Genomic DNA, 14321 nt, shown 5'->3' with positions numbered 1-14321 from the left:
CTTTCATCGTGATGAGTCTTCGAATTCTAATTGAAAGGTAAAAAAACTGGTTTATTGTCCGCTGATCATTCCCTGACAACTCGGTCCGAGCTCAATCTTATCGCTCTGACCCACGAAAGCACCAGGTCTGCGGTCTACCTTGGGTTCCCTAAAATCAATGGCAAATTAATTACGTAATCCATGCTAATGACCTATGTGTACGTAAGTACGAACGATGAAAGGGCACGAAGCGACTGGCCTCTAGATCCCTGTTTGAAATTAAGCTCAAACAGATCCCAGAGAGGCGTTTAAGCTGGACAATATTTTCTTTCATCAATGCACATCAAATCGTTAGGATATTTATCATTATTGCCAAGTCGATTGGTCGAGCCCAAATGATCGAGAAACGAGTCGCCCAAAGCCAACTCCGATAACTCGCCTCATTCCATGATCTCATATCAGGTTTGGTCCAATTCGATATCATCGAGCTGAGGTGATTCTGCACTGGGAACAAGGAACTCAAAGTTTCAATCATCAACCTCCAGGATGGTCTTCAGTACCAATCACTAATATACCTGTAACATTTTACTAAAATTTGAGCTTGGAACAATGAATGTGGACTAGTGCTGCCAGTAATCTATTTTCAGGACATTGAATAGTTCAGCATGTCTTGAATAAACAATTAAATTAACAAGGCATCATCTAAAATAATTCACAAACCAAACAGAAAACTAAAATACAATAACACTCAAAAGCATGGGCCTGTTTTCCCAAAATTTCCTGAATGCGAACTGCAACACTCCATTGGTTGTTGTCTTAGGTGATTGCTTGATAATAAATTTGTGCAACTCAAAACGGCAAGCCTGGTCTCAATCATAACAAAAGACAATTTTAAGAAGAAAACTTTAGCACCATGAGATTTTACTTCAATTTTGGATGCGTTTTTTTATGCTCGAAATCGATCAACACGATACGATACTTATAGAAATAAATTTAGGGTACTTTACATTTGTCTCCCTCTCTTCAAATGTAATGATGAAATTCGTTTTATAATTTTATTTTCTGGAGAATTTAAATGGCTCCTGGGGCGTGGCGTTGTCTTTTTGTTCTTCCTCAATGAACGACTAACAAGTGGTAGGAGCGCGGGACCGCCATCCTCCGGCCTCGCTCAGGCCAGAGACGTGGGGCCACGACAACCCGATCAGAGTCAGGCTTCCTGCATGGATGAACTAGCGACCCGCCCTGTCCTCCAAAAGTCCTTGTCGGAGGAGTCCTCCTGAGGGGAGACTGGGCATTGAGCATCGAGGATTGAGAGTGAGGAGCGCGTAAGTAGGCGAGTGTCAGAGCGTTCCACTGGTACGGTCCCAAAGCCAGTTAGTTCCCTCTATGTGACGAGATCGAGTCAGAACCGAGAGCGTACGAGCTCGTACGTTAAGTTCCTGTCTTCGCCATGCCTCGATCCTGGTGGACGGCGAACAAGTGCGCGAAAGCGGTATCGGATTTAAAGTTGCGTTGGCTAGAAGGGTGGTTGGGTGCGAGTAGCCTCAACGCGAGCCTTTTAAACGACTCAGATTCATGTACAATGTTCGACGAGTCCAGCACCGCCACCGGTCCACCGTCCATTCTTCTGAGACTTTAAGACGCTCTCGCCCGCCTGGAGCTTCGTCGGCTGGATAAATAGATAGACGGACGGACGAATCAAGTACGAAATCATCAGTCCGACCACGACGAGAGTCCTGTCAGTGATGATCAAGAGGATCGGGAGAGGACTCACTGACTGACTGACTGACGACTGACTGACTGAGAAACTTACTCACTCGCTCACTCACTCATCCACATAAGGTACAAAAGAACGAGAACCAGACGAGGAACAAGAAGAGCCCAGAGAACGACAAGAGGAGGACGAAGACGAGGACCAAGAGGAGGAGGAGGAGAGGCGGAGGCGAAGGCGGTGGAAGAAGTAGAAGAAGAAGAAGAAGAAGAAGAAGAAGAAGAAGAAGAAGAAGAAGAAGAAGAAGAAGAAGGAGTATGGGGAGGAGACCGTGTCGAGAGTGAGAGAGCGAGAGTGGAGCCCAAGACACAAACACAACACAACCACAACAACATCAGCATCACCATCGTCCGCATCGACAGCATCGACAGCATCGACAACGAATACAACCACCATCGCCACAAACCACAACCACCACCACCTCCACCACCTCATCGCCTCATCATTCTCAGCCTGATCATCGTCATTGCAGTTATCGTTGTCGCTGTCATCCCCCACCTTATCTGTGTTAGCATCGTTGATCAGCGTGATTGCTCCGACTTTTTGGGTGCCCCGTTGGATCTCGGCCTCCCCCTCCTTCCTGCTTGTTGCATTCATTCATGCATGTATTGATGCATGCATGCATGCATGCCCCCTCGCACACACACACACAAGTACACGCACGGTTGACAAGCTTCAATAATCTTCCTCCGGAACTTCAAAACACCACCAAGATATTATTATCATCATATTTAGAACAAGTATAATAACAACAACCACAAACGCCGTGAGTCCATCGCCCTCGGAACAGGGTTGGCATCCCTTCATATCACCTACTACTAGCATGTGACAGTCCGCAAGAGACTCACCATCCAGCAACGATCGAGGGTGGTGCCCATCCAACCACGGTGCGAGAACCGCCCTGCCCTTCCCTCTACTCCTCTCTCCGCGTGATCTCAGTGACCCGCTTGACCCTGCAGTATGGGTGAACCCCATTGGGTGAACTCGTTCTGGGATGACGAGTTGTGGCTTCCCCCCAATGTGACGTGGAAAGACTTGGAGTCCACGGAGATTGTGCAGTATGCCAATTTCTACGATCTTTGGCTTCCCATTCCAGCCGCTTTCATCGTGATGAGTCTTCGAATTCTAATTGAAAGGTAAAAAAACTGGTTTATTGTCCGCTGATCATTCCCTGACAACTCGGTCCGAGCTCAATCTTATCGCTCTGACCCACGAAAGCACCAGGTCTGCGGTCTACCTTGGGTTCCCTAAAATCAATGGCAAATTAATTACGTAATCCATGCTAATGACCTATGTGTACGTAAGTACGAACGATGAAAGGGCACGAAGCGACTGGCCTCTAGATCCCTGTTTGAAATTAAGCTCAAACAGATCCCAGAGAGGCGTTTAAGCTGGACAATATTTTCTTTCATCAATGCACATCAAATCGTTAGGATATTTATCATTATTGCCAAGTCGATTGGTCGAGCCCAAATGATCGAGAAACGAGTCGCCCAAAGCCAACTCCGATAACTCGCCTCATTCCATGATCTCATATCAGGTTTGGTCCAATTCGATATCATCGAGCTGAGGTGAAAGTGCGGGGAAAGCTTGCGGCTTGATTGTTGTCCTCAATGGAACTGTTTGCCCACGTTCAATTCTCTAAAAGATTGCTTGGCTTGCATATTTTAGATACATTTTCCGTCCGTTCGGGGTTCATCTGGGTCTTCGACCACATCGGCATCGGCCTGCTCCGCCCAATTCCATACTCGAGCGACAGTTCCACAAATCGCCAAGGGTCAGCCATGACGACATCACAGTGTTGGCCACTCAAGCCAAGATGTCCACCCGACAAATCGAGCGATGGTTCCGCAAACGAGTGGCTCAAGATCGTCCCACGACGTTGGAAAAATTCGCCGAAACCGGGTAAGAAAGCCCTCAAAGTCGACCAACTAGCCCCCCATGATCAATGGGACTGTTAACGAGTTCTTTGTCGGCGGTTTCAGGTGGCGATGGCTGTACTATTCATTTATGTTCGTATACGGATTGGTGTGTCTGTGGGACAAACCTTGGCTGTGGGACATTCGACATTGCTGGTTCCATTACCCGCGCCATCCCGTGCCTCAAGGCGTGTGGTGGTATTACATGGTGGAGCTGAGCTTTTATTGGTCGTTGGCCATTTCGCAGTTCTTTGATGTGAAACGAAAGGACTTTTGGGAAATGTTCATCCACCATGCCATCACCATCCTTCTTATGTCCATGTCGTGGACTTGCAATCTGACCCGAGTGGGAACACTCGTCCTGGTTATTCATGACTGTGCAGATATTCTCCTAGAGGTGAGTGAGACACCGACCGAATGACTCAACGGCAACAGGGGGGGGGAGGGCGGCTCGCCTCAAGAACTAGGCAGATAATGAAAGTGCCTCAATCGGCCTTTTTCGCAAGCGAGACAGGGTGACTTGTAAAAGTGGAACCAATTGGTTGGGGAATTGTTCCTTGAACTGTGGCACTTTAAGATCCGGCGGCATTCAATTTGGTTCATGTTAAGTTAGGTATCATGATATTTCAGAAAACCACATCGAAACACATAAGAATTGCTCTTACCTTCCATTCAAGTCTGTTTTTTATCCTTAAGGATATGTGATTATATGGGCTCATTTTTTAGTGGCCCACCCTGTTTCATCACGTTTGAAGCCCCAGCCTAGTTCTCATATCTCAAACAAAAAGCAAATCGTTCGAAATTCCAAGCTTTCCTCAATGTCCAAATTTACAAAATGACATCCACTAAAACCAGAGACCCTTTCAAGAAACGATTTTGCCTGTGTCAAGCAAGCCTGATGCTTGCGCAAATAATCAACATGATACAAACTAACTCTTTGACCAAAGTCTGGACGCGAAGTGCTCACAGTTTTTGCCACTGAAAACTTTGCGAGCCTTAGTGGTCGTTGAGCTTTGGGTATAGTAGGTATGTACGTAGGCAAGGCCAAAACACAATCGCTCCTTTCGGGCTCATTTCAGGAGGGTTGGTGGTATTTTTTTTACATTCCCTCTCAACGAAAGTTTTCATTGTCCTGTTAATGTGAAGGGAACTAATAAATCTGGCCTAGTTTGACATGAGTTCTACCATGATGGCCTCAAACAAAGTTTGGAAAGTCTCTCCAGCTAAGATAGCATTCTCAAGGCCCTGCTCTACTTCCATAGCTTGGCACATGTTCGATAAATCATTTGTGCTGTCCTCCAGGACAATACAGTGTCAGTGTGTTGCGCAAATATGTACCTTCTTTGTACAAGTCCGAGTCTAGTGCATTGCTCTTGATAGTTCTTTTGAGGAATTTGCAGAACTTCAAGTCAAAGAATTTGAGCCAGAGTGCCTCTAGTTATTGTTAGGTAGTTATGGAGTGACGTATCATATCAGTAGGCGAATATAATCTGTTTCAACGCTCTTTGCTTTTCCTTTCTTGTGAACATGTTATCGTCGTTTCGCTGTGATAACGATGTAAGGCAATCAAGTGTCATTGTATAAATTAAGGCTTCCTAATCTTTATAACTACGTTACTCAGCTAAATACGAGTATGCTTTAGTGGATGGTAATACCCCTGTCTTACTATACGTATAGTTCAAGGAAATAAACCCTTCATTTTCTTTGAGACAAGTGAAGGCATTGAAACTTCATTGGAACTTGGCGTGCGCCAACGATTTGCATACCGAGTTTGACATTTTGCCGTGGGGTATGGGTAGAGCTTCCGTCGTCAATTTCGCTAACACTGGTTCGATTCCAGGCTAACCAAGTCCAAGCTACTTTTAGGAATTTAATTTCAGCATGATTTGCTACATTTGCCAGCTTAAATGGGCGACCCTGCGGGCACTCCCAGGGGGGAAGTGATAATTAATGATAGCTGTGATAGCTGTGCGGGCATATCCCTACATTAGAGCACCTAACATCTGATGACAGGCCGAACTAGAGAACTTCCGTTTGATTCATTAGAAGACGAAACGAAACAAGATTAGCGTTAAGGGAGAAGAATTCTCGCTTAAGCTCAGCTCGAAAATGATACATGTTCATACATCATACATGTATTATTTAAGGATCACTTGGCGTTTGGTTCACGTAGTGACACTTCGAGCCTTTATTAACGACTGACTGACCGTCACATAGGAATTCAAATTGGACCAACGTAAAGAGTGGCATCTTAACAATGTCTGAACTAATTAATTCTCTTTTTGTTATGTGGAGGCGTAATTTGAGATTGGTTTTTTGCCATTTGATATTTTCCCACTAAAGGAGCAAGTGGACCAAACTATTTTCAAAACCCATGCCATAGCGCCATCATCAAGGATTGTTAAATGCTGTTTTATAGCAATTTTATAAGATAGATAGGGTTTTTTCTTATCCTATGAGGGAACTCGAGCACTTCAAGGCCACCTTGTTAAAGAAAAAGAAGCAAAAGAGTGAAGTAGTAAAGAACACTGAACTAGAATCTATTCGTGTTCAATTCATTCATATAATCTCGGGTCAGTTTCCGGCTGCATTCAATGGAAGATGACTCAGAAAATCGAAAAAAAAGAACACTTTCACGTTAAAACCAAAGTTCGTGGGATCTTAATTAATGACGCGTCTTTGATCAAGCAAACCAGCCAATTTTGGTTACTTTAGATTTGACATAAAACCGGCTAAAAGAGAAGAGTTACAATCCTGCCCACCACCTTGGTTGCCTGTGAAAAAATATGAAGCCCTTCATAAGAAAAGCAACCATAAATTTGGTCACAACGGATTCAATCGCCTGAAAAAGCACAGCTTAAGCTGAGATCGCACCAAGTAGAGTCAACAACCAAAGAGAACATTTGAGTAGTAATGGGCATACTAAATAGTTAATTTATGGGCCAGGTGTGAACACATTTCTGTATAATCTCCTTCATTGAATGCCTGAGAATGTTCCTCGGTTAACCTCAATATTTCATCGACTTGCGTCAATGGTCGAGTGAAATGGAGAAATGGTTTTGGTTTTGCCTATCAAGCAAATATTGATTTCATCTTTCATTTTGATTTTTCTTCGCTGTGTTTTTATTGGAAACCCGGATTTTGCTAACAATTGCGACTTTTTATCAAGTTTAGACTTGTCTTATTATGAGAGTGCCATTTTATGCACTGTATGGTTAATTCTTTACAGCAGAGAAATATTCTAAAGAAAGGTAACTTTGGAAGGGCTAGCCATTCCATCTAACCATTGATATCTTATTGACTGAGTAAACATTTGATCTACGTACTCCTACTTGGGTTAGGTTCGAGTACGTGTAGGTAACACAAAATAAGCATATCCCACCTCAGTAAATAATGAGATGAACACTCACCCTCCCCACCTACGGACGTACGCGTACGGATGTGCCTAGGGAATGCAGCAAAAAGCTACTACCTGCAATACTATTCTATGAAAATACTTTGTCATGCACGAAATGTTGTTTAGGATCCTGTCTCTCCCCAAAGTGCTATGCTTGTTTAGAAAAAACAAAGCTAGTATCATAACTAGCCCCAACCCATAAAGACAAGAGCTAAGCAAGAAAATCCATCTTCTACCATTTCTACGTCGGATGTTTGGCTCGATCAATAACAGTAGAATCCAAGGCAAACAATCTGCCAGTAATAATAGATATTACTGGTCCTAATGGTGGTTTCGTCATGTTGATGGATTTGGTTGCTGCATCACGTGTCGCGACTCTGATAGGGCAAAAAAGGGTCCTGATTTATAACCTGATATCGTTGTCTGCTCTTCATTTCTCACCATTAGGCTGCTAAGATGTGCAAGTACACGAATTATCAGACTTTGTGTGATATAATCTTTGGCTGCTTCGCTGTCACTTGGATCGTCACTCGATTGGGCGTATATCCATCATGGATCCTCTACAGCACAACCATCGATGCCCCTCAAATCGTGGAAATGTTCCCGGCTTACTACCTGTTCAATGGACTACTGTCCATGCTCTTGGTGCTTCACGTTATTTGGACCTACTTCATACTCAAAATTTTATACAAGGCCTTTCATACGGGCAAGGTAAGTAATTAGTGCCAGCGCACTATTTTTGCATTTTCTTTTTTAAGGGGGGAAGGGGGCGGGGATGGCAAGCCAATTATTGACGATTTAACGAAAAAGGCTCTTAGAGATGAATATGCACCGTACGTGAAAAAGGCGCAAGAGAAAAGGACCCAATGGTTCAATGAGGAAGAATGAACTTGCCACGTTGGCAGGATCTAGTGTGCTATAAACGAGCGATCATGGGTGGAAAGATGGGGGGATCTCAGAGTAGTTAGGGCATACCATAAGAGTACATGAGTATGTGCGCTTGACAACGTGAATGCGTTGTACTGTGTATACCGGGGCATAGTGTGGATATCAGCGGGTGAAAAGGCCATTCGACAACCAAGTTGGATTATGGTCGTTCTGCTGCAGGCCTTGACTCTGTTCTTCAAAGGAATTATGACATCTTTGCACATCCACTCTTCTTTCTCATTATTTCTTTATGTCGAAGCCAGAAGGGGCCTTTCAAGGCAGGATAAAGGATAAATTTGGATGTCATTCACTACGTGCCCATGTACATTGGGTCGCCAGAACCATTGTATGTACCTGGAACATATAAGTTTTGGAACTTTGACCTTGCCAACGACTCCTTGAGGTCACGATGACCAGAAACTTGGTATATCTCTTTGAACTGTGTTGAATTTTATTTTCACTTGAGAACTTCGTGATGTGGAGGTGCCAGTGAAGGTGCGATTTGTAATCGGCTTTTGTGAGACCATGAATCAAATAATCAGCTAGAACTCGGTGGCAACGAATTTCGTCGTTATGTCCACTATTATCCATAAAGATTATTACTTCAAACCTTCATGCGTGCATGCCATGCTTGATGTGTTGGGCCAATTTAATTCGCTATTGGGTCGGGCGGTAATCTCCTGTCCTAGAAACTCGACTTTGATGAAGCTCTTATCCTTTTAAGGAAAAACAAACAAGTTTGTTAATCCTTTTCCAAGTAATCAGCGAGAATTGCCCAACGAGTGCAATCTTTTAAGGTCCTTCTACCCCAATTTCTTCAATGTTTTAGAGAAAGTGAACGATCTACTTTGAACACTCTGTAAACAGGGCTTTTGACATGCAAGGTAGAAAATATGATTATTTGTTTCACCGCTATGATCGACTTCTTAAATGGAATCAGGGCGAGCTATTTTGTTCAAACAAGACGAACACTCGTTATTAGGCAACACTCACGAACCAAATGAACAAGAGAATTAAAGAATGAATTAGTGGACACCCAATGCTCTGCCAAAAATGCGCCAACCAATGAAGGGTGGCCAAAAAGAGGGGAGGAAAAGTCAAAGAAAATCAACAAGAATCCTACCAAAGTACCGAGCTTGTGTACTGAGCATCATCTCCAGTCTTGCGCTCTTGAGCCGGTAGAGGGCGATTTCGAACGCCAATAGCACCTCTACTCCCAAGTTCTAAAGAAATTAAACGATAGTAGTTCTGTCGTGTATGAATGTCTACGTATTTTCCGATAATTTTCCAGTGTTGCCAGACCTGTTCAATAGTACCCCATTCACTCACTTTTGTTCTGGTGAATGTTTTTGCCCTCGGGTAAAGCTGAAGTCGTACGTACCTGGCGACAATTTGGATAATCTTGGAAAGACTGTAAACCATCCCCAAAACTATTGAGGTTCCTCAACGTCTTCTTCGAATTCCTGACATTTAATAACTTTTCATACACCTTTCCCTGCTCGCTCAAATGCCTAAAAATTAGAAAAATAGCCTTTCGAAATGCATGCATGACATTCGTTGCTCGAATTGCTGACTCGGGACCCACAAGTCGATTGTCGTCTCAAGGTGCCAAAACAAATATATTGGAAAAATGCCCATGATGTAAGATCGCTAGCCGAGCCTGAGAGGCTTCCCTCCCTAGCGAGTAGTGACGGTTTATGTCTCCGACCCTGGCACCAAAGTCCGAACGGGTTTTTCTATTCACTCTTTCCTTTCCTTTCCTCTCCTTCAGACTGAGAAGGACACGCGAAGCGATTCGAGTGCGATCACATTGTCCAGCAATCCGTCTTCTTCCCTCGAAGGCGAGGAGAACCACAATAAGCAGGACTAAGTGGAAGAAGAGTGTGGAGACACTTCCATGGTCAATCATCAATGTTTAAACCGATCATCATTTATCACTATGGTTATGCCCATCATGATTTCTTCTACCATTCCATGACCATTTCTATATTATTTTTTTACTCTCTTGATCGCTATTTGGATAGGTGCTACACAGCTATTGGGGTGGGTGGGAGTAATTCCTATATTTCCTAAGTAGCACAGTAGCACAAGACCGACCCCATGTGCGACGGTATGTCGTAGCTCAGGGAACCATGCTTCTTGCCGTTGTGAAACCATGATATCGCAAAAGTTATTCTCAACTTTATGATTGTACAGTAATAATAACAATAATAACAACACCAATATACTGAGAATAGTAATGATAACATTTACCGTCATGGCGGCGATATTGATACCATTCCGTGCTCTATTAAACTCATGATGTCAGACTTATTTCTTCGGAGAATTTCACAACGTTTTTACCACCCGATGATCATCAAATGACGAACATACATGTGTGATAAGGCCATCTAAAGTTCCGAATGCAAAGCGGTTCCTTAATATTGAAAGCAAACAAAAACCTCTAAAAGCAATTAGTTTCAAAGAATCCCTATGGCAACCCTCCTCTGAACCGTCGAAGTCTCTTTGCATAAATATTCCATCGGGGATAGCGCACTCTATTCCTACGCATTTCTACCTATGAGTACATTATCATTTGCGATAATTCGACGGAACTTACCCTTTGTGGTGAATATTTTTTAACTCTTCCAACGCTTCTGATGTGCTTGTGACCACTCAAACGATTCCGGCTCTTGTATTGAGCATCAGATTACTCTACCGAAATACAATATAAAATACAATCCAAGATCGGGATTCGCGATTTGTTTATTCAAATCAAACTTGGTTTCGATACCAAAGGGGTGTTACTGTTTTAGTGAACAAATGAAGATGCACTTGACCGCGATTAGAACTAGGCTAACCTGGTCGAGGAATCTCCCAACGGCAACGATTCCATGACAAGATGATTGGCCAAAATTGATACAATTAAACCAAGGAAAAATAAAGAACTATAATCGACATGGGTCTTTTTTCCTAATTACGAGGGAAAGAGAGAGAGAGAGAGGCAAAAGTGGAACGAACCCTTTCCCAACCTAAGGAGTTGGGAGAATCACATTAGTGGCGGGGCCTCAACAGAGGGGTGTGGTTTCGAATCTAGGAGGAGACGTCTCGAGGACATAACGAGATGTCTTACTACATAGCATGATAAAAACGGGATGGGGATGTCTGACAAAGTGGCAACAATTGTTTAAATTGCTATCAAGGAGGAGACGTCTCGAGGACATAACGAGATGTCTTACTACATAGCATGATAAAAACGGGATGGGGATGTCTGACAAAGTGGCAACAATTGTTTAAATTGCTATCAAGATGTGTGGCTGTGGGGACGGGGTGTTGGGAGTGTTTTTCTTCTTAAGTTGCAGCGCAACTTGGACTGAACAAAGGGGGATCATGATTCATTTCCTTCTTAATCTTGGTCAGAAATTAGCAGTTTATTAATTTTTTCAAAAATGTCGCCTACGTCCAGAACTTCGAGAGGTGTGGACTCCATGGCCATGGTGATGATGCCCATTCGTGTTGGCATCTGAGCCGCCCACGGGCTCACCGTTGACGGTGTGGCTGACCAAAACGTCGTTCTCGTACACTTTGATGGTCTCACCACCGTTGCCAAATGTCTTTTTGGTAGTAATCTTTTTGCCATTGACGAAGCGCGTGGACATGGAAGTGCCAGCCATTCCGGCCCCTCCCCCTCCACCGCCTAGACCTGTTCCCATGACATCGAAAATGGACCCACCTCCACCCATTGAGCTCATCATAAAGCTAGTTCCACCCAGACCGCCCATTCCGAAGAGCGAGTCAAAGGGCGAATGACCGAAACCGCCACCCACCGCGGACATTCCGCTAAACGGCGACATCATAAGTGTGGAGAGCGGATTGATCTGTTGGCGTTGGTGGAGGTGATGGTGATGATGATGAGCGGGCGATGAGGTGGCTACGCCATGCAAGGCAGCGTGGTGGCGATTGTTGTGGTTATGGTGGTGGTGGGCGCGATGAGAGCCGTGATGGTGGGCGCGAGCACGATGACCACCCAAAAGACCGAAGGCTTTGAAAAGAGAAATTCAAAATTTATCTCAATTTCGAGCTCATCCGTTGGACTGTTCAATACTTACGATCCAACATGTCTTCGAAGGGATCGATCCCGCCAAAGGCCTCCCGGAACACGTCCTCGGGATCGCGGAAACAGAAATGAGGAAAACCGAACGTCTCGAAGCCGCCTTCTTCGAACACATTGTTCCGATGTCTGCCTCGGAAATGGCGGCTGGGTCCGTTGGCTGGGGCGCTTCCGGGTTGCAAACCCTCGCGTCCATATTTGTCATAGATATTGCGCTTTTTATCTGTTGAAACGAAGAAAGACAAAGAAACGATCAGTCCTGCTGGAAGCCGCACGATTGCACTTTGGCTTGAGATCTGAGAACCCGGAAAGACGATCTTTGGACTGGATGATCACTCAGATTAGTTAGGTCACTCGAAAAAAGATGCACAATATTTAGCAAAGAGACACTATGAGTCAGAAAAGTTGAAGCTCGGCAACCACCCACCCTTAGACCTACAAAAGGGCGACGACTCGCGATGGGGATGACTGTGGAACCGAAATCCGTTCTCCGGCTCGGGAGTCTCTTTTTCCTTCAATTGGCGATCATAGACACATCGTTTCAAGGCTAAAGAAACACGGAGGTCAGTTTTTGTGGCCAAAAATGCCTCGGGCACGAATCTGGCCCACCCAATAACATCCATTTCATGTCATGGCAAAAGTAGATCATTTCCATGGGCATCACTACTTTCTGGTTAATGCCACAAAGGACGCGTGGACTTCATTATTGCGTAATGGGTAAAAGACATGATTATGAAGCATTTAAATTCTTGGCTTTTAGACTCCGTGGAAGGGGGAGCTCACCTAAGTTTAGAATAGTGTTGGGGCGAGTCCTAACATTTTCCGCCTTTTTGTCGGACTCGCGGAGTTCGGTAAAAGACTCGACTCATTTTCTCGAGGTAAGTTAAACAAAAAGAAAGATTCCTCTTGGTTTTTCACTCAGCTAAACTTTTGAGGGCAGCTTTATCATATGGTCAATTCATAATCGACGAAAAAAAAGTCATGTTTTTTTTCGACGAGTCCGGACTCGAGTCCCGCCAATTACTTCAAAACCAAGAAAAAATCTTGAGTGCACTCGCCCCAGCACTAGCTTAGAAGCATGATCGATCTATAACATTTCACTTCAGTCCTCCCAGACCAAGCATGACGTAACGAAGTTAACCGGGAAACGTTATTCTCCACCGGTTAGTTGGCGGTGCTACTTTTTTAAACTTAACCTAAACTTAGCAAACCTAACCTAATACGATATTAATAGCCCTTAAAGTCTCTATCTAAACCTTTCTAACAGTTTGTCACAAATTTAAAAATGAGCACCGCCAACTAATGGGTGGAGAATAACGTTATCAAGTTAACCTTTTGAGAAGTTATTGTCCCATTTGAACCCCGAGGCCCGAGCTAGGCCAATCAATTTGGGCCAAAAGTACTTTTCTCATCGACCTCTACTAGACGAAAACACCCCTCCTCCCTCTGCTCCTCTGCTTGGTTAAGCCACCCCTGGGAGAACTATCGTATCCTGTTATTTTTTTTCTTGATGCGACGATGATGCCGGCACAGCCCAGCGTATCAATTACTTACCGTCGGAGAGGACCTCGTAGGCTTCCGAGATCTCCTTGAACTTTTGGGTGGCGTCTTCTTGATTATCCGGGTTCTTATCCGGGTGCCATTTTAAAGCCAGTCGGCGGTATCTGCGGAAAAAGGAACCCAATTGGTGTTAGTGCGAATAGCCCGGATGCCGTGGGATATTGGATTTCCTCACGTGGGGGGCGAACGCAAGGATCTCGGTGTCAAATGAATAAAGAATTCCAAAAAAATGTGAATTCAGCGTTTTCTCGTCGGAAAGGAAGGGGGGTGGGGGTATGTTGAAATAACCCTGTTAGTGATGGGGATAGCACCAGGCTAGGTGCTGTTTGGTACGGATGAACGCTATGGATCATCCTCACTGGCATGAATGAGACCATTGGCATGTTTAGAAACTTCGTAACCCGTCGATCATTCGATCGATATGGATAGAGCTTCAAAGTTGAAAACTAGCCAGGATAACTCGACCATTTAGTTCCATAGAGCGCACGCAATTGAACCCATGGGAGAGTCTCGGATTGACTGTTAATTTGAACGCTGGTCGCTTCAGGGTCCACGACGATTTGGGCCCTTGGCAATGGCCCTCCCTATCCTGGCTGATATTTCGTGAGTGTCTTACGCTTTCTTGATGTCTGATCCGGTGGCCGTGCGGGTCACTTCCAGCACCTCGTAGTAGTCCAT

General features: G+C 44.5%; 2 protein-coding genes across 2 annotated transcripts in view; one reads left to right on the top strand and one right to left on the bottom strand.

The window, feature by feature from the left end:
* Positions 1-2674: 2674 nt before the first annotated feature.
* Positions 2675-10718, top strand: LOC131882202 (ceramide synthase 6-like). Its single transcript, XM_059229268.1, has 5 exons — positions 2675-2886; positions 3422-3655; positions 3736-4066; positions 7514-7777; positions 9765-10718. Exons 1-5 carry the CDS (start codon positions 2711-2713, stop codon positions 9861-9863), a joined length of 1104 nt encoding a protein of 367 aa, XP_059085251.1. The 5' UTR covers positions 2675-2710; the 3' UTR covers positions 9864-10718.
* Positions 10719-11382: 664 nt separating this feature from the next.
* LOC131882200 (dnaJ homolog subfamily B member 6-like) overlaps positions 11383-14321 on the bottom strand; it is an 8756-nt gene continuing 5817 nt past the window's right edge. The window contains exons 3-7 of the mRNA XM_059229266.1: positions 14260-14306; positions 13638-13747; positions 12511-12630; positions 12082-12306; positions 11383-12014 (exon numbers count right to left, since the gene is read on the bottom strand). Of these exons, the coding sequence (XP_059085249.1) occupies positions 11416-12014; positions 12082-12306; positions 12511-12630; positions 13638-13747; positions 14260-14306 (1101 nt within the window). The 3' untranslated portion in view covers positions 11383-11415. The remainder of the gene's footprint in view (positions 12015-12081; positions 12307-12510; positions 12631-13637; positions 13748-14259; positions 14307-14321) is intronic.

This window comes from Tigriopus californicus, chromosome 6 (genome assembly GCF_007210705.1).
Source record: "Tigriopus californicus strain San Diego chromosome 6, Tcal_SD_v2.1, whole genome shotgun sequence".
Lineage (NCBI taxonomy): Eukaryota > Metazoa > Arthropoda > Copepoda > Harpacticoida > Harpacticidae > Tigriopus > Tigriopus californicus.
Note: the sequence above shows the minus strand (reverse complement) of the source record. Positions and strands in the feature narration are given on the sequence as shown.